We start from the raw sequence: 21,158 nt of genomic DNA, 5'->3' as shown, positions 1-21,158 counted from the left end.
ACAGTAGAGTGTTGCAGTAGTCTAATATAGAAGTAGCCAGACAGTAGAGCGTTGCAGTAGTCTAATATAGAAGTAGCCAGACAGTAGAGCGTTGCAGTAGTCTAATATAGAAGTAGCCAGACAGTAGAGCGTTGCAGTAGTCTAATATAGAAGTAGCCAGACTGTAGAGCGTTGCAGTAGTCTAATATAGAAGTAGCCAGACAGTAGAGCTTTGCAGTAGTCTAATATAGAAGTAGCCAGACAGTAGAGCGTTGCAGTAGTCTAATATAGAAGTAGCCAGACAGTAGAGCGTTGCAGTAGTCTAATATAGAAGTAGCCAGACAGTAGAGCATTGCTGTAGTCTAATATAGAAGTAGCCAGACTGTAGAGCGTTGCAGTAGTCTAATATAGAAGTAGCCAGACAGTAGAGTGTTGCAGTAGTCTAATATAGAAGTAGCCAGACTGTAGAGTGTTGCAGTAGTCTAATATAGAAGTAGCCAGACCGTAGAGCATTGCAGTAGTCTAATATAGAAGTAGCCAGACTGTAGAGTGTTGCAGTAGTCTAATATAGAAGTAGCCAGAGACTAGAGCGTTGCAGTAATCTAATATAGAAGTAGCCAGACAGTAGAGCTTTGCAGTAGTCTAATATAGAAGTAGCCAGACAGTAGTGCGTTGCGGTAGTCTAATATAGAAGTAGCCAGACAGTAGAGTGTTGCAGTAGTCTAATATAGAAGTAGCCAGACAGTAGAGCATTGCAGTAGTCTAATATTGAAGTAGCCAGACAGTAGAGTGTTGCAGTAGTCTAATATAGAAGTAGCCAGACAGTAGAGTGTTGCAGTAGTCTAATATAGAAGTAGCCAGACAGTAGAGCGTTGCAGTAGTCTAATCTAAAAGTAGCCAGACAGTAGAGTGTTGCAGTAGTCTAATATAGAAGTAGCCAGACAGTAGAGCGTTGCAGTAGTCTAATATAGAAGTAGCCAGACAGTAGAGTGTTGCAGTAGTCTAATATAGAAGTAGCCAGACTGTAGAGCGTTGCAGTAGTCTAATATAGAAGTATCCAGACAGTAGAGGGTTGCAGTAGTCTAATATAGAAGTAGCCAGACAGTAGAGCGTTGCAGTAGTCTAATATAGAAGTATCCAGACAGTAGAGGGTTGCAGTAGTCTAATATAGAAGTAGCCAGACAGTAGAGCATAGCAGTAGTCTAATATAGAAGTAGCCAGACAGTAGAGCGTTGCAGTAGTCTAATATAGAAGTAGCCAGACACTAGAGCGTTGCAGTAGTCTAATATAGAAGTAGCCAGACAGTAGAGCGTTGCAGTCGTCTCATTGAGAAGTGACAAAAACACATGAGTTTTTCTGCATCCCATTTTTTGGGACAAAAAAGTTTCAGATTTGTTATGTTATGATGCTGCTCTTGAAATATTCTTCACAGGTTGTATAGCGTTATAAAGGCTTCATAAGCACTACATAAAGGATTCACAAATGATCTATAAGCGTCTCATACTGTATAAATGGTGAATAAACATACATAGTGTGTTATGTCACAATTGGCAATTCACTGGGAATGGTTATGTCACCCTTTATACACTGGGGTGCTTATAACGCCTGAATGTACTTTGTATAAAGCCTTTATAAGTTGTACTTTGTTTAAAGGGGGAACCAGTTGTTTACCCTCCTATAGTACTTATTGTCAATAAACCATGTTGGACTGGTCACTAGTACAGGACAGTTAACCATGTTGGACTGGTCACTAGTACAGGACAGTTAACCATGTTGGACTGGTCACTAGTACAGGACAGTTAACCATGTTGGACTGGTCACTAGTACAGGACAGTTAACCATGTTGGACCACTAGTACAGGACAGTTAACCATATTGGACCACTAGTACAGGACAGTTAACCATGTTGGACCACTAGTACAGGACAGTTAACCATGTTGGACCACTAGTACAGGACAGTTAACCATGTTGAACCACTAGTACAGGACAGTTAACCATGTTGGATCACTAGTACAGGACAGTTAACCACGTTGGACTGGTCACCAGTACAGGACAGTTAACCATGTTGGACTGGTCACTAGTACAGGACAGTTAACCATGTTGGACTGGTCACTAGTACAGGACAGTTAACCATGTTGGACCACTTGTACAGGACAGTGAACCATATTGGACCACTAGTACAGGACAGTTAACCATGTTGGACCACTAGTACAGGACAGTTAACCATGTTGGACCACTAGTACAGGACAGTTGACCATGTTGGACTGGTCACTATTACAGGACAGTTAACCATGTTGGACTGGTCACTAGTACAGGACAGTTAACCATGTTGGACCACTTGTACAGGACAGTGAACCATATTGGACCACTAGTACAGGACAGTTAACCATGTTGGACCACTAGTACAGGACAGTTAACCATGTTGGACCACTAGTACAGGACAGTTAACCATGTTGAACCACTAGTACAGGACAGTTAACCATGTTGGATCACTAGTACAGGACAGTTAACCACGTTGGACTGGTCACCAGTACAGGACAGTTAACCATGTTGGACTGGTCACTAGTACAGGACAGTTAACCATGTTGGACCACTAGTACAGGACAGTTAACCATGTTGGACTGGTCACTTGTACAGGACAGTTAACCATGTTGGACTGGTCACTAGTACAGGACAGTTAACCATGTTGGACTGGTCACTAGTACAGGACAGTTAACCATTGTTGACTGGTCACTAGTACAGGACAGTTAACCATGTTGGACCACTAGTACAGGACAGTTAACCATGTTGGACCACTAGTACAAAACAGTTAACCATGTTGGACTGGTCACTAGTACAGGACAGTTAACCATGTTGGACTGGTCACTAGTACAGGACAGTTAACCATGTTGGACTGGTCACTGGTACAGGACAGTTAACCATGTTGGACCACTAGTACAGGACAGTTAACCATGTTGGACCACTAGTACAGGACAGTTAACCATGTTGGACCACTAGTACAGACAGTTAACCATGTTGGACCACTAGTACAGGACAGTTAACCATGTTGGACTGGTCACTAGTACAGGACAGTTAACCATGTTGGACTGGTCACTAGTACAGGACAGTTAACCATGTTGGACCACTAGTACAGGACAGTTAACCATGTTGGACCACTAGTACAGGACAGTTAACCATGTTCGACTGGTCACTAGTACAGGATAGTTAACCATGTTGGACCACTAGTACAGGACAGTTAACCATGTTGAACCACTAGTACAGGACAGTTAACCATGTTGGACCACTAGTACAGGACAGTTAACCATGTTGGACCACTAGTACAGACAGTTAACCATGTTGGACCACTAGTACAGGACAGTTAACCATGTTGGACTGGTCACTAGTACAGGACAGTTAACCATGTTGGACTGGTCACTAGTACAGGACAGTTAACCATGTTGGACCACTAGTACAGGACAGTTAACCATGTTGGACCACTAGTACAGGACAGTTAACCATGTTAGACTGGTCACTAGTACAGGATAGTTAACCATGTTGGACCACTAGTACAGGACAGTTAACCATGTTGAACCACTAGTACAGGACAGTTAACCATGTTGGATCACTAGTACAGGACAGTTAACCACGTTGGACTGGTCACCAGTACAGGACAGTTAACCATGTTGGACTGGTCACTAGTACAGGACAGTTAACCATGTTGGACCACTAGTACAGGACAGTTAACCATGTTGGACTGGTCACTAGTACAGGACAGTTAACCATGTTGGACCACTAGTACAGGACAGTTAACCATGTTGGACCACTAGTACAGGACAGTTAACCATGTTGGACCACTAGTACAGGACAGTTAACCATGTTGGACTGGTCACTTGTACAGGACAGTTAACCATGTTGGACTGGTCACTAGTACAGGACAGTTAACCATGTTGGACCACTAGTACAGGACAGTTAACCATGTTGGACCACTAGTACAGGACAGTTAACCATGTTGGACTGGTCACTAGTACAGGACAGTTAACCATGTTGGACCACTAGTACAGGACAGTTAACCATGTTGGACCACTAGTACAGGACAGTTAACCATGTTGAACCACTAGTACAGGACAGTTAACCATGTTGGACCACTAGTACAGGACAGTTAACCATGTTGGACTGGTCACTAGTACAGGACAGTGGTTGGCATCAGTGTATGTAAATTAATGTGTGTTTCTGTGTGTTTCAGGTACCAGGACATGAGGAGACAGATCGGCTTTGAGATCAGAGACATGTGGTATAATCTAGGTATGAATCATCTATTTCATGTTCTTCATATGTATTCAACTAACGTATGTGACCGACCGGCTCCATCCTGTGTTTTTTAAAAGTAGAGACTCAGAGATAGAAAATGGTATATCGTAACACTACTGTTGAGGAACAATAGGAAACTAATTCTGCTTTGGAAGATGATCAACTTGTAACCCCACTTTTGAGAAAATGGCCCTTGAATGTTTTGGTACACCTACTGGAGAGCTCTTCTTTCGCATGTGAGGCCATGTGCTAAACAGAGTGAGTACCGGCAGTTTAGTAAACAACCAAATATTTCAAGACTAAAGGCTGGTTTATACTACGTATATCAACATGTCTGTAGACAGTTTTGGCAGTCGACATCGTGAACATTAAACTTGTCTTTATCGTTATGAAAAAGTATAAACACAAAAACGACAGGCTGCATGACATCAGCAGACTGGTGGTCAAAAACAGCATAACAGGTGTATTTCAATACCAATAACCGATCTGTTTAAAACTTTACTTATTAAATGCCAATCTAACAAACCAAGGCAACTAAAAACAACTTTCTAAACCATTTCCTGTTTGGTATGTAGCGTGCTATCTAGCTAGCTAACGTTAAGTTAGCTGGCTATCTAATATTACGTTAGCTGGCTAGCCAGTTGAAACAATGACTGTATCATATAGCTTTTTTACCGTGGATAAAAGTAGAGCCTCAGAGCTACAAAATAGTATATCATGCTGAATGGGTGTAGACAAAGAGGAAAAAATGGGAAAGTCATTTTCCTTTAAAAGTTGATGAACTTGTAAACTCACTTTTTGAGAAAATGGCCTTTGAATGTTTTGGTATCTAGTGAAGAGCTCCTCTTTGTCTACACCCATTCAGCATCGTTCACACCCTCTTAAGCTTTAGCCCCACCCATCTCGTTTCGATCTCGGATAGCACACTCAACGGGTGTTGTACACACGTCATGTAACGTTAGCTAACAAGCTGGTCGGATCATGGGTTACCAGGTTGTTAGTGAAAACAGGAAGGACTAAGAATAGAGGGTCAGATCATGGGTTACCAGGTTGTTAGTGAAAACAGGAAGGACTAAGGATAGAGAATAGAGGGTCGGATCATGGGTTACCAGGTTGTTAGTGAAAACAGGAAGAACTAAGGATAGAGAATAGAGGGTCGGATCATGGGTTACCAGGTTGTTAGTGAAAACAGGAAGGACTAAGAATAGAGGGTCAGATCATGGGTTACCAGGTTGTTAGTGAAAACAGGAAGGACTAAGGATAGAGAATAGAGGGTCGGATCATGGGTTACCAGGTTGTTAGTGAAAACAGGAAGGACTAAGAATAGAGGGTCAGATCATGGGTTACCAGGTTGTTAGTGAAAACAGGAAGGACTAAGGATAGAGAATAGAGGGTCGGATCATGGGTTACCAGGTTGTTAGTGAAAACAGGAAGGACTAAGGATAGAGAATAGAGGGTCGGATCATGGGTTACCAGGTTGTTAGTGAAAACAGGAAGGACTAAGAATAGAGGGTCAGATCATGGGTTACCAGGTTGTTAGTGAAAACAGGAAGGACTAAGGATAGAGAATAGAGGGTCGGATCATGGGTTACCAGGTTGTTAGTGAAAACAGGAAGGACTAAGGATAGAGAATAGATGGTCGGATCCTGGGTTAATTGGCCTCATGTTGTTGTTGTGGAAGCAGAACTACAGCAGAGACATCACAAAGGAGTCAGATAATGACAAGGTGTTAGTTTGAATAGACCTGTTCTGTTCCTTCAAATAGGTAATCAGTCTCTACTTTTCTATTTGTCTCATGCTCTCTTTTTCTTAATTACAACTCTTACGGTGATGTCGTATTGGTTCCCACACCAGTGTTTTCATAATTCAAGTAATTCTGGTTTCTTAATTACAACTCTTACGGTGATGTCGTATTGGTTCCCACACCAGTGTTTTCATAATTCAAGTAATTCTGGTTTCTTAATTACAACTCTTACGGTGATGTCGTATTGGTTCCCACACCAGTGTTTTCATAATTCAAGTAATTCTGGTTTCTTAATTACAACTCTTACGGTGATGTCGTATTGGTTCCCACACCAGTGTTTTCATAATTCAAGTAATTCTGGTTTCTTAATTACAACTCTTACGGTGATGTCGTATTGGTTCCCACACCAGTGTTTTCATAATTCAAGTAATTCTGGTTTCTTAATTACAACTCTTACGGTGATGTCGTATTGGTTCCCACACCAGTGTTTTCATAATTCAAGTAATTCTGGTTTCTTAATTACAACTCTTACGGTGATGTCGTATTGGTTCCCACACCAGTGTTGTCATAATTCAAGTAATTCTGGTTTCTTAATTACAACTCTTACGGTGATGTCGTATTGGTTCCCACACCAGTGTTTTCATAATTCAAGTAATTCTGGTTTCTTAATTACAACTCTTACGGTGATGTCGTATTGGTTCCCACACCAGTGTTTTCATAATTCAAGTAATTCTGGTTTCTTAATTACAACTCTTACGGTGATGTCGTATTGGTTCCCACACCAGTGTTTTCATAATTCAAGTAATTCTGGTTTTGGACCTGAGGCTTTTCTCAGGAAAATCACCTCTCATCTTCTAAATGTCAATCAAAATGCTAATGAACACTGAAAAGAAACTGGAGGGACGGCAGATACATGTTTATGCCCCTGGGGGGGCCCCTCTAGTAATTTCCTCCAGTGGTTTACACCAAGACAATTTAACATACTGTACCATCTCACCAGATACATGTTCATGCCCTGGGGGGCCCCTCTAGTAGTTTCCTCCAGTGGTTTACACCAACATACTGTACCATCTCACCAGATACATGTTCATGCCCTGGGGGGCCCCTCTAGTAGTTTCCTCCAGTGGTTTACACCAAGACAATTTAACATACTGTACCATCTCACCAGATACATGTTCATGCCCTGGGGGGCCCCTCTAGTAGTTTCCTCCAGTGGTTTACACCAAGACAATTTAACATACTGTACCATCTCACCAGATACATGTTCATGCCCCTGGGGGCCCCTCTAGTAGTTTCCTCCAGTGGTTTACACCAACATACTGTACCATCTCACCAGATACATGTTCATGCCCCTGGGGGGGCCCTCTAGTAGTTTCCTCCAGTGGTTTACACCAACATACTGTACCATCTCACCAGATACATGTTCATGTCCCTTGGGGGCCCCTCTAGTAGTTCCTCCAGTGGTTTACACCAAGACAACTTAACATACTGTACCATCTCACCAGATACATGTTCATGCCCCTGGGGGCCCCTCTAGTAGTTCCTCCAGTGGTTTACACCAAGACAATTTAACATACTGTACCATCTCACCAGATACATGTTTATGCCCCTGGGGGGCCCCTCTAGTAGTTTCCTCCTGTGGTTTACACCAACATACTGTACCATCTCACCAGATACATGTTCATGCCCCTGGGGGCCCCTCTAGTAGTTTCCTCCAGTGGTTTACACCAACATACTGTACCATCTCACCAGATACATGTTCATGCCCCTGGGGGGGCCCCTCTAGTAGTTTCCTCCAGTGGTTTACACCAACATACTGTACCATCTCACCAGATACATGTTTATGCCCCTGGGGGGCCCCTCTAGTAGTTTCCTCCAGTGGTTTACACCAACATACTGTACCATCTCACCAGATACATGTTCATGTCCTGGGGGGGCCCCTCTAGTAGTTTCCCTGCTGTGGTTTACACCAAGACAATTTAACATACTGTACCATCTCACCAGATACATGTTTATGTCCCTGGGGGCCCCTCTAGTAGTTTCCTCCAGTGGTTTACACCAACATACTGTACCATCTCACCAGATACATGTTCATGCCCCTGGGGGGGCCCTCTAGTAGTTTCCTCCTGTGGTTTACACCAACATACTGTACCATCTCACCAGATACATGTTTATGTCCCTGGGGGGGCCCCTCTAGTAGTTTCCTCCAGTGGTTTACACCAACATACTGTACCATCTCACCAGATACATGTTTATGTCCCTGGGGGGCCCCTCTAGTAGTTTACACCAACATACTGTACCATCTCACCAGATACATGTTTATGCCCCTGGGGGGGCCCCTCTAGTAGTTTCCTCCAGTGGTTTACACCAACATACTGTACCATCTCACCAGATACATGTTTATGCCCCTGGGGGGGCCCCTCTAGTAGTTTCCTCCAGTGGTTTACACCAACATACTGTACCATCTCACCAGATACATGTTCATATCCCTTGGGGGCCCCTCTAGTAGTTTCCTCCAGTGGTTTACACCAAGACAATTTAACATACTGTACCATCTCACCAGATACATGTTTATGCCCTGGGGGGCCCCTCTAGTAGTTTCCTCCAGTGGTTTACACCAACATACTGTACCATCTCACCAGATACATGTTCATGCCCTTGGGGGGCCCCTCTAGTAGTTTCCTCCAGTGGTTTACACCAAGACAACTTAACATACTGTACCATCTCACCAGATACATGTTCATGCCCTGGGGGGGCCCCTCTAGTAGTTTCCTCCTGTGGTTTACACCAAGACAACTTAACATACTGTACCATCTCACCAGATACATGTTCATGCCCCTGGGGGGGCCCCTCTAGTAGTTTCCTCCAGTGGTTTACACCAACATACTGTACCATCTCACCAGATACATGTTCATGTCCCTGGGGGGGCCCCTCTAGTAGTTTCCTCCTGTGGTTTACACCAACATACTGTACCATCTCACCAGATACATGTTCATGTCCCTGGGGGGGCCCCTCTAGTAGTGTCCTCCAGTGGTTTACACCAACATACTGTACCATCTCACCAGATACATGTTCATGCCCCTGGGGGGGCCCCTCTAGTAGTTTCCTCCAGTGGTTTACACCAAGACAACTTAACATACTGTACCATCTCACCAGATACATGTTCATGTCCTGGGGGGGCCCCTCTAGTAGTTTCCTCCAGTGGTTTACACCAACATACTGTACCATCTCACCAGATACATGTTCATGTCCTGGGGGGGCCCCTCTAGTAGTTTCCTCCAGTGGTTTACACCAAGACAACTTAACATACTGTACCATCTCACCAGATACATGTTCATGCCCTGGGGGGCCCCTCTAGTAGTTTCCTCCAGTGGTTTACACCAAGACAATTTAACATACTGTACCATCTCACCAGATACATGTTCATGCCCTGGGGGGGCCCCTCTAGTAGTTTCCTCCAGTGGTTTACACCAACATACTGTACCATCTCACCAGATACATGTTCATGCCCTGGGGGGCCCCTCTAGTAGTTTCCTCCAGTGGTTTACACCAACATACTGTACCATCTCACCAGATACATGTTTATGTCCCTGGGGGGCCCCTCTAGTAGTTTACACCAACATACTGTACCATCTCACCAGATACATGTTCATGTCCTGGGGGGGCCCCTCTAGTAGTTTCCTCCAGTGGTTTACACCAACATACTGTACCATCTCACCAGATACATGTTTATGTCCCTGGGGGGCCCCTCTAGTAGTTTCCTCCAGTAGTTTACACCAACATACTGTACCATCTCACCAGATACATGTTTATGCCCGTGGGGGGCCCCTCTAGTAGTTTCCTCCTGTGGTTTACACCAACATACTGTACCATCTCACCAGATACATGTTCATGTCCCTGGGGGGGCCCTCTAGTAGTTTCCTCCTGTGGTTTACACCAACATACTGTACCATCTCACCAGATACATGTTCATGTCCCTGGGGGGGCCCCTCTAGTAGTTTCCTCCTGTGGTTTACACCAACATACTGTACCATCTCACCAGATACATGTTCATGCCCTGGGGGGGCCCCTCTAGTAGTTTCCTCTAGTGGTTTACACCAACATACTGTACCATCTCACCAGATACATGTTCATGCCCTGGGGGGCCCCTCTAGTAGTTTCCTCCAGTGGTTTACACCAAGACAACTTAACATACTGTACCATCTCACCAGATACATGTTTATGTCCTGGGGGGGCCCCTCTAGTAGTTTCCTCCAGTGGTTTACACCAACATACTGTACCATCTCACCAGATACATGTTCATGCCCCTGGGGGGGCCCCTCTAGTAGTTTCCTCCTGTGGTTTACACCAACATACTGTACCATCTCACCAGATACATGTTCATGCCCTGGGGGGCCCCTCTAGTAGTTTCCTCCAGTGGTTTACACCAAGACAACTTAACATACTGTACCATCTCACCAGATACATGTTTATGCCCCTGGGGGGCCCTCTAGTAGTTTCCTCCAGTGGTTTACACCAAGACAACTTAACATACTGTACCATCTCACCAGATACATGTTTATGTCCCTGGGGGGCCCCTCTAGTAGTTTACACCAACATACTGTACCATCTCACCAGATACATGTTCATGTCCTGGGGGGGCCCCTCTAGTAGTTTCCTCCAGTGGTTTACACCAACACACTGTACCATCTCACCAGATACATGTTTATGTCCCTGGGGGGCCCCTCTAGTAGTTTACACCAACATACTGTACCATCTCACCAGATACATGTTCATGTCCTGGGGGGGCCCCTCTAGTAGTTTCCTCCAGTGGTTTACACCAACATACTGTACCATCTCACCAGATACATGTTTATGTCCCTGGGGGGCCCCTCTAGTAGTTTCCTCCAGTAGTTTACACCAACATACTGTACCATCTCACCAGATACATGTTTATGCCCGTGGGGGGCCCCTCTAGTAGTTTCCTCCTGTGGTTTACACCAACATACTGTACCATCTCACCAGATACATGTTTATGTCCTGGGGGGGCCCCTCTAGTAGTTTCCTCCAGTGGTTTACACCAACATACTGTACCATCTCACCAGATACATGTTCATGTCCCTGGGGGGGCCCTCTAGTAGTTTCCTCCTGTGGTTTACACCAACATACTGTACCATCTCACCAGATACATGTTCATGTCCCTGGGGGGGCCCCTCTAGTAGTTTCCTCCTGTGGTTTACACCAACATACTGTACCATCTCACCAGATACATGTTCATGCCCTGGGGGGGCCCCTCTAGTAGTTTCCTCTAGTGGTTTACACCAACATACTGTACCATCTCACCAGATACATGTTCATGCCCTGGGGGGCCCCTCTAGTAGTTTCCTCCAGTGGTTTACACCAAGACAACTTAACATACTGTACCATCTCACCAGATACATGTTTATGTCCTGGGGGGGCCCCTCTAGTAGTTTCCTCCAGTGGTTTACACCAACATACTGTACCATCTCACCAGATACATGTTCATGCCCCTGGGGGGGCCCCTCTAGTAGTTTCCTCCTGTGGTTTACACCAACATACTGTACCATCTCACCAGATACATGTTCATGCCCTGGGGGGCCCCTCTAGTAGTTTCCTCCAGTGGTTTACACCAAGACAACTTAACATACTGTACCATCTCACCAGATACATGTTTATGCCCCTGGGGGGCCCTCTAGTAGTTTCCTCCAGTGGTTTACACCAAGACAACTTAACATACTGTACCATCTCACCAGATACATGTTTATGCCCCTGGGGGCCCCTCTAGTAGTTTCCTCCAGTGGTTTACACCAACATACTGTACCATCTCACCAGATACATGTTCATGCCCCTGGGGGGGGCCCTCTAGTAGTTTCCTCCAGTGGTTTACACCAACATACTGTACCATCTCACCAGATACATGTTCATGTCCTGGGGGGGCCCTCTAGTAGTTTCCTCCAGTGGTTTACACCAACATACTGTACCATCTCACCAGATACATGTTCATGCCCTGGGGGGGCCCTCTAGTAGTTTCCTCCAGTGGTTTACACCAACATACTGTACCATCTCACCAGATACATGTTCATGTCCCTGGGGGGGGGCCCTCTAGTAGTTTACACCAACATACTGTACCATCTCACCAGATACATGTTTATGTCCCTGGGGGGGCCCCTCTAGTAGTTTCCTCCAGTGGTTTACACCAAGACAATTTAACATACTGTACCGTCTCACCAGGAATCGTTTATTAGTTGATTTATTTCCTTATTTCCTCATTCATGTATTTCTGTATTATCTATGTATCTCACCAGGAACTGATCGTCATTTAGTTGAATGTCTTTAATTATTTAATCATCCGTGTATCAATGTGTCCCCAGGTCTTACGGAGATCAATATGTTATCAATATGAGTTATATTCATGTTATTATTTATTCATCCACATAGTGTTATATTACGCACAGGTTCCACACAGGATCAATAAGCATATTACGCACCAATAATTAATCAATAAGCATATTACGCACCAATAATTAATCAATAAGCATATTACGCACAGGTTCCACACAGGATCAATAAGCATATTACTCACCATTAATTAATCAATAAGCATATTACGCACTAATAATTAATCAATAAGCATCTTACGCATCAATAATTAATCAATAAGCATATTACTCACCAATAATGAATCAATAAGCATATTAATAGTTATTAGTCCTTTTATTTTTGTATCTCTTCAGTCATCTATCATAATAATAAAATAACAGACTATTTTTATCCCGTAGTGCGTTCCGTATATTTTGGCAATGGCCTGGTCCCCTTTACATGTACTGTCATCCATTGACCGTTTGTTCATTATTCCCTCATCTATGTATTCATCCACAGGTTATATATCATTATATAATATATGTCATTTAGCAGTCTTTTCATCCACAGGTTATGTATAATTATATAATATATGTCATTTAGCAGTCTTTTCATCCACAGGTTATATATCATTATATAATATATGTCATTTAGCAGACTCTTTTCATCCACAGGTTATATATCATTATATAATATATGTAATTTAGCAGACTCTTTTCATCCACAGGTTATGTATAATTATATAATATATGTCATTTAGCAGACTCTTTTCATCCACAGGTTATATATCATTATATAATATATGTCATTTAGCAGACTCTTTTCATCCACAGGTTATATATCATTATATAATATATGTAATTTAGCAGACTCTTTTCATCCACAGGTTATGTATAATTATATAATATATGGCATTTAGCAGACTCTTTTCATCCACAGGTTATATATCATTATATAATATATGTCATTTAGCAGACTCGTTTCATCCACAGGTTATGTATAATTATATAATATATGGCATTTAGCAGTCTTTTCATCCACAGGTTATATATCATTATATAAAATATGGCATTTAGCAGACTCTTTTCATCCACAGGTTATATATCATTATATAATATATGGCATTTAGCAGACTCTTTTCATCCACAGGTTATATATCATTATATAATATATGGCATTTAGCAGACTCTTTTCATCCACAGGTTATATATCATTATATAATATATGAAATTTAGCAGACTCTTTTCATCCACAAGTTATATATCATTATATAATATATGTCATTTAGCAGACTCTTTTCATCCACAGGTTATATATCATGATATAATATATGTCATTTAGCAGACTCTTTTCATCCACAGGTTATATCTCATTATATAATATATGTAATTTAGCAGACGCTTTTCATCCACAGGTTATATCTCATTATATAATATATGTCATTTAGCAGACTCGTTTCATCCACAGGTTATATATCATTATATAATATATGGCATTTAGCAGACTCTTTTCATCCACAGGTTATATATCATTATATAATATATGGCATTTAGCAGACTCTTTTCATCCACAGGTTATATATCATTATATAATATATGGCATTTAGCAGACTCTTTTCATCCACAGGTTATATATCATTATATAATATATGGCATTTAGCAGACTCTTTTCATCCACAGGTTATATATCATTATACAATATATGGCATTTAGCAGACTCTTTTCATCCACAGGTTATATATCATTATATAATATATGGCATTTAGCAGACTCTTTTCATCCACACGTTATATATCATGATATAATATATGTCATTTAGCAGACTCTTTTCATCCACAGGTTATATATCATTATATAATATATGTCATTTAGCAGACTCTTTTCATCCACAGGTTATATATCATGATATAATATATGTCATTTAGCAGACTCTTTTCATCCACAGGTTATATCTCATTATATAATATATGTCATTTAGCAGACGCTTTTCATCCACAGGTTATATCTCATTATATAATATATGTCATTTAGCAGACTCGTTTCATCCACAGGTTATATATCATTATATAATATATAGCATTTAGCAGACTCTTTTCATCCACAGGTTATATATCATTATATAATATATGGCATTTAGCAGACTCTTTTCATCCACAGGTTATATATCATTATATAATATATGTCATTTAGCAGACTCTTTTCATCCACAGGTTATATATCATTATATAATTAATGGCATTTAGCAGACTCTTTTATCCACAGTGCCTAATTATTTTGTTAAATGTAAAGGTGGTCCTGGGAATTCAACCCATTATCATGGCCTTGTAAGCCTCGTGCTCTACCATTTGTGGTTAACTTTATTTAACTCGGCATGTCAGTTAACAACAAATTATTATTTTCAATGACGGCCTAGGAACAGTTGGGTTAACTGCCTTGTTCCAGGGAGGAACGACAGATTTGTACCTTGTCAGCTCGGGGATTCGATCCAGCAACCTTTTGGTTACTGGCCCAACGCTCTAACCCTTTGCCGCCTCTGCAGGGGCTCAGATATTTGATGAATTTTTATCTCTCCCCAGGTCCACACAAGATCAAGTTCATCCCAGAGATGGTGGGTCCCATCCTAGAGATGACTCTGGTCCCAGAGATAGAGCTGAGGAAAGCTACCATCCCCATCTTCTTCGACATGATGCAGTGTGAATTCCACTTCACATGCAGCTTCCAACGGGTCTGTATCAGCCAGTCAGTCTGTCCATCAATCAGCCGGTCAATCAGCCAGTCAGTCTGTCCATCAATCAGCCGGTCAATCAGCCAGTCAGTCATTCGATCAATCAGCCAGTCAGTCATTCGGTCAATCAGCCTGTCAATCAATCGTCAGTCAATCAGCCGTTCAATCAGTCAGTCAGTATATTAATCAATCAATCAATCAGTCAGTCAGTCAGTATATTAATCAATCAGTCAGTCAGTATATTAATCAATCAGTCAATCAGTCAGTCAGTATATTAATCAATCAGTCACTCTTTGCCTTACTGATATCCCATTGGTCACATGTGGACCAATCAAACCCCCCCTCTTTTCCTTACTGATATCTCATTGGTCACATGTGGTGTTCCACCAATCAAAAGTCTAAGTCTCTTGTCTGCTACAGAACAGTATATCCAGAGGTTAGAGTTCAGGAACATGTGTTTGTCCATGTATCTCGTAGGTGACTGTTTGTTTCGTTGGTATTGCGTTCCCAGTCTAACCCAGTCTCCTGCAGAATTCTCTGTACTGAATCTGATGTCACTTCCTTTACCATCCATGCCATGTTGAAGTCGGCCTGGCCTGTGGCTGTATCCTAGATCCTCCCAGTCTGTCTCCCAGATCCTCCCAGTCTGTCTCCCAGATCCTCCCAGCCAGTCTCCCAGATCCTCCCAGTCAGTCTCCCAGATCCTCCCAGTCAGTCTCCCAGATCCTCCCAGTCAGTCTCCCAGATCCTCCCAGTCTGTCTCCCAGATCCTCCCAGTCAGTCTCCCAGATCCTCCCAGTCTGTCTCCCAGATCCTCCCAGTCAGTCTTCCAGATCCTCCCAGTCAGTCTCCCAGATCCTCCCAGTCAGTCTCCCAGATCCTCCCAGTCTGTCTCCCAGATCCTTCCAGTCAGTCTCCCAGATCCTCCCAGTCTGTCTCCCAGATCCTCCCAGTCAGTCTCTCCCAGATCCTCCCAGTCAGTCTCTCCCAGATCCTCCCAGTCAGTCTCCCAGATCCTCCCAGTCAGTCTCCCAGATCCTCCCAGTCAGTCTCCCAGATCCTCCCAGTCAGTCTCCCAGATCCTCCCAGTCTGTCTCCCAGATCCTCCCAGTCTGTCTCCCAGATCCTCCCAGTCAGTCTCCCAGATCCTCCCAGTCAGTCTCCCAGATCAGGGTAGTAGTGCACTACTTTAGACCAGGGTCTATAGGGGAGTAGTGCACTACTTTAGACCAGGGTCTATAGGGGAGTAGTGCACTACTTTAGACCAGGACCTATAGGGTAGTAGTGCACTACTTTAGACCAGGGCCTATAGGGTAGTAGTGCACTATAAAGGGAATAGGGCGCCAGCTGGGACAGTCAGTCTGTTAGAGTTGGGAGTGAAGGGGAGCCCTGGTAATTCAGTTAGTGTCAGTCAGGACTCGACTCTTTGGGAACGACTACATCCTCTTATATCCCCTCTACACTCAAATAGGATCAATTTCCCGATGCATCCCAAATGGCACCCTATTCCCTATATAGCGCACTACTTTAGACCAGGACCTCCATGGTAGTAGTGCACTACTTCTGACCAGGCCCTATATGGAATAGTGCACTACTTCTGACCAGGACCTGTAGTGCACTATATAGGGAATAGGGAGCCATTTGGGACATATACAAATAGCTTTCTAGTCTGCAGTGTAAAACTTAGCAGAGAGAGAGAGAGTTGCCTCTCTTCCTCCAGAGCGATCCGTCTCTCTTCCTCCAGAGCGATCCTTCTCTCTTCCTCCAGAGCGAGACCGTCTCTCTTCCTCCAGAGCGATCCGTCTCTCTTCCTCCAGAGCGATCTGTCTCTCTCTTCCTCTAGAGCGATCCGTCTCTCTTCCTCCAGAGCGATCCGTCTCTCTTCCTCCAGAGCGATCCGTCTCTCTTCCTCCATAGCGATCCGTCTCTCTTCCTCCAGAGTAAACCGTCTCTCTTCCTCCAGAGTGAGCCGTCTCTCTTCCTCCAGAGTGAGCCGTCTCTCTTCCTCCAGAGCGAGTCGTCTCTCTTCCTCCAGAGCGATCCGTCTCTCTCCCTTTAGAGCGATCCGTCTCTCTTCCTCCAGAGCGATCCGTCTCTCTTCCTCCAGAGCGATCCGTCTCTTCCTCCAGAGCGAGCCGTCTCTCTTCCTCCAGAGCGAGCCGTCTCTCTTCCTCCAGAGCGATCCGTCTCTATTCCTCCAGAGCGACCCGTCTCTCTTCCTCCAGAGCGATCCGTCTCTCTTCCTTTAGAGCGAGTCGTCTCTTCCTCCAGAGCGAGCCGTCTCTCTTCCTCCAGAGCGATCCGTCTCTATTCCTCTGTCTGTCTGTCGGTGTCTGCCTGTCTGTCTGTCGGTCTGTCTGTCAGTGTCTGTCGGTGTCTGGTCTGTCGGTGTCTGTCGTCTGTCTGTCTGTCTCTGTCTGTCTGTCTGTCGGTGTCTGTCTGTCTGTCTCCCCCTCCAGAGCGATCCGTCTCTCTTCCTCCAGAGCGATCCGTCTCTCTTCCTCCAGAGTGAACCGTCTCTCTTCCTCCAGAGTGAGCCGTCTCTCTTCCTCCAGAGCGAGTCGTCTCTCTTCCTCCAGAGCGATCCGTCTCTCTCCCTTTAGAGCGATCCGTCTCTCTTCCTCCAGAGCGATCCGTCTCTCTTCCTTTAGAGCGAGTCGTCTCTCTTCCTCCAGAGCGAGCCGTCTCTCTTCCTCCAGAGCGAGCCGTCTCTCTTCCTCCAGAGCGATCCGTCTCTATTCCTCCAGAGCGACCCGTCTCTCTTCCTCCAGAGCGACCCGTCTCTCTTCCTCCAGAGCGATCCGTCTCTCTTCCTCCAGAGCGATCAGTCTCTCTTCCTCCAGAGCGATCTGTCTCTCTTCCTCAAGAGCGATCCGTCCTCCAGAGCGATCCGTCCTCCAGAGCGATCCGTCCTCAAGAGCGATCCGTCTCTCTTCCTCCAGAGCGATCCGTCTCTCTTCCTCCAGAGCGATCCGTCCTCAAGAGCGATCCGTCTCTCTTCCTCCAGAGCGAGCCATCTCTCTTCCTCCAGAGCGATCCGTCTCTATTCCTCCAGAGCGATCCGTCTCTCTTTCTCCAGAGCGAGCCGTCTCTCTTCCTCCAGAGCGATGTGTCTCTCCTGACTGACACAACAACAGCAGCACATCAAGCAGGCAGTTCACGTAGGAGCAAACGTCCCACTATAAGTGGATGTGCCGGCTCACCTTTCTTCTGTCGTCTTTCTGGGAAGAAGGGAGTAAAAGAGAGAGAAATAGAGAGAATATTAGAGGATGTGTCTTCCTGTCATGGTCTTACTCCTCATGCTCCCTGCTCAGCCATAGCCAATCACAGGCAGATAAAGAGAAGTTACTGAGAGTCATCAGACTGATAATGAAGTGATTTAATATGAGCTCACAGTCCACCAGGCTGAAAGAGAGGTGATTAACCAAGAGGAGAGGTCCTCTCAACCAAGAGAGAGAGAGAGAAGAGACAGGGGGGTGGAGAGACAGAGTGGGAAAGAGAGGGGGGAGGAGAGAGAGAGAAGAGAGGGGGAGGAGAGAGAGAAGAGAGGGGGAGGAGAGAGAGAGAAGAGAGGGGGGGAGAGAGACAGAGTGGGAAAGAGAGGGTATAGAGTGGGGGAAGAAGAGAGAGAGAAGAGAGGGGGAGGAGAGAGAGAGAAGAGAGGGGGGGAGAGAGACAGAGTGGGAAAGAGAGGGTATAGAGTGGGGGGAGGAGAGATAGAGAAGAGAGGGGGAGGAGAGGAGAGAGAGGGTGGGAAAGAGAGGGTATAGAGTGGGGGGAGGAGAGATAGAGAAGAGAGGGGGAGGAGAGGAGAGAGAGGGTGGGAAAGAGAGGGTATAGAGTAGGGGGAGGAGAGATAGAGAAGAGAGGGGGAGGAGAGGAGAGAGAGGGTGGGAAAGAGAGGGTATAGAGTGGGGAGAGGAGAGAGAGAATAGAGGGGGAGTAGAGAGAGGGTATAGAGTGGGGGGAGGAGAGAGAGAGGGTATAGAGTGGGGGAAGGAGAGAGAGGGTATAGAGTGGGGGAAGGAGAGAGAGAGAAGAGAGGGGGAGTAGAGAGATGGTATAGAGTGGGGGGAGGAGAGAGAGAGAAGAGAGGGGGAGGAGAGAGAGAAGAGAGGGGGAGGAGAGAGAGGGTATAGAGAGAAGAGATGAGATGTGAGAGAGAAGAGAGGGAATAGAGTGGGGGAAGGAGAGAGAGAGAAGAGAGGGGGAGGAGAGAGAGGGTATAGAGTGGGGGGAGGAGAGAGAGGGAGGAGAGGAGAGAGAGTATAGAGTGGGGGAAGGAGAGAGAGAGAAGAGAGGGGGAGGAGAGAGAGGGTATAGAGTGGGGGAAGGAGAGAGAGAGAAGAGAGGGGGAGGAGAGAGAGAGAGGGTATAGAGTGGGGAGAGGAGAGAGAGAGAAGAGAGGGGGAGGAGAGAGAGGGTATAGAGTGGGGGGAGGAGAGAGAGAGAAGAGAGGGGGAGGAGAGAGAGGGTGGGAAAGAGAGAGGGAGGGAGACAGGATAGAGACTAATAAATAGAAAAATGAGCTGTGCTGATTATGAATGGCTGCTTTCTAATTGCAGTTTGAGAATGAGATCATCACCAAACTGGATCACGAGGTGGAGGGGGGCAGAGGAGACGAGCAGTACAAAGTACTCTTCCACAAGATGTGAGTGATGCTGTCTGTCTGTCTGTCTGTCTGTTCTCTGTCTGCCTGTCTGTCTGTCTGCCTGCCTGCCTGTCTGTCTGTCTGTCTGTCTGTCTGTCTGTCTGTTCTCTGTCTGTCTGTCTATCTGCCTGTCTGCCTGTCTGTCTGTCGGTGTCTGCCTGTCTGTCTGTCTGTCTGTCTGTCTGTCTGTCTGTCTGTCTGTTCTCTCTCTGTCTGTCTGTCTGTCTGTCTGTCTGCCTGTCTGTCTGTCTGCCTGTCTGTCTGTCTGTCTGTCTGTCTGTCTGTATGTCTGTTCTCTGTCTGTCTGTCTGTCTGTCTGTCTGTCTGTCTGTCTGTCTGCCTGTCTGTCTGTCGGTCTGTCTGTCGGTGTCTGTCGGTGTCTGGTCTGTCGGTGTCTGTCGTCTGTCTGTCTGTCTCTGTCTGTCTGTCTGTCTGTGTCTGTCTGTCTGTCTTGTCTGTCTTGTCTGTCTGTCTGTCTGTCTGTCTGCCGTCTGTCTGTCTGTCTGTTCTCTGTCTGTCTGTCTGTCTGTCTGCCTGTCTGTCTGTCGGTGTCTGCCTGTCTGTCGGTCTGTCTGTCGGTGTCTGTCTGTCTGTCTTGTCTGTCTGTCTGTCTGTCTGTCGGTGTCTGTCTGTCTGTCTTGTCTGTCTGTCTTGTCTGTCTGTCTGCCGTCTGTCTGTCTGTCTGTCTGTCCTCTCTCCTCCTCTCTCTCTCTCAGTTTAATTTAAGGTCTTTATTGGCATAGGAAACGTGTTTACCAAAGAAAGTGAAATAGATAATTAACAAGAGGGAAATGAACAGGGGAAACATTAGTTTAATATTACACTCACAAAGGTTTTAAAGTAATATAGACATTTCAAATATTATATTATTGGCTATGTGGTGTGTGGTAACAATGTGCAAGTAGTTGAAAGGTAAAATAAATAAACAGATATGTTGTATTTACAATGTTGTTTGTGTTTATCAAACAGGAAGTTAATGTTTAAATTATTAATGTTTGAATTGTTTTCAATTCTTTATGGATCTGTGTAATCTGAGGGAAATATGTCTCTATGTTTTTGTAATTGTCTCCCCTCTCTCCCTCTCCCCCTCACCTCTCTCCCCTTCCCCTCTCTCTCCCCCTCCCCTCTCTCTCCCCTCTCTCCCCCTCACCTCTCTCCCCTCTCTCCCTCCCCATACCTCTCTCTCTCCCACCTCCCTCCCCTTCCCCTCTCTCCCCCTCACCTCTCTCCCCTCTCTCCCTCTCCCCCTCCTCTCTCTCCCCTTCCCCCCTCCTCTCTCTCCCCTTCCCCTCTCCCCGCCCCTCACCTCTCCCCCCTCTCTCCCCCTCACCTCTCTCCCACTCCCCCCTCTCTCCCTCCCCATACCTCTCTATCTCCCCCTCCCCTCACCTCTCTCCCACCTCCCTCCCCCTCC

The 21,158-nt window shown here is 45.2% G+C and overlaps 1 protein-coding gene across 8 annotated transcripts in view; it reads left to right on the top strand.

The window, feature by feature from the left end:
- LOC139381119 (dedicator of cytokinesis 1) overlaps positions 1-21,158 on the top strand; it is a 547,069-nt gene that overhangs the window by 399,279 nt on the left and 126,632 nt on the right. For all 8 annotated transcript variants that reach the window (XM_071124416.1, XM_071124412.1, XM_071124414.1 and 5 more), the window contains exons 32-34: positions 4,201-4,259; positions 14,945-15,093; positions 19,659-19,744. In XM_071124416.1, the coding sequence (XP_070980517.1) occupies positions 4,201-4,259; positions 14,945-15,093; positions 19,659-19,744 (294 nt within the window). The remainder of the gene's footprint in view (positions 1-4,200; positions 4,260-14,944; positions 15,094-19,658; positions 19,745-21,158) is intronic.

Source organism: Oncorhynchus clarkii, chromosome 23 (assembly GCF_045791955.1).
Source record: "Oncorhynchus clarkii lewisi isolate Uvic-CL-2024 chromosome 23, UVic_Ocla_1.0, whole genome shotgun sequence".
In the NCBI taxonomy this organism is placed as follows: domain Eukaryota; kingdom Metazoa; phylum Chordata; class Actinopteri; order Salmoniformes; family Salmonidae; genus Oncorhynchus; species Oncorhynchus clarkii.
This window is presented reverse-complemented; position numbering and strand designations above follow the sequence as displayed.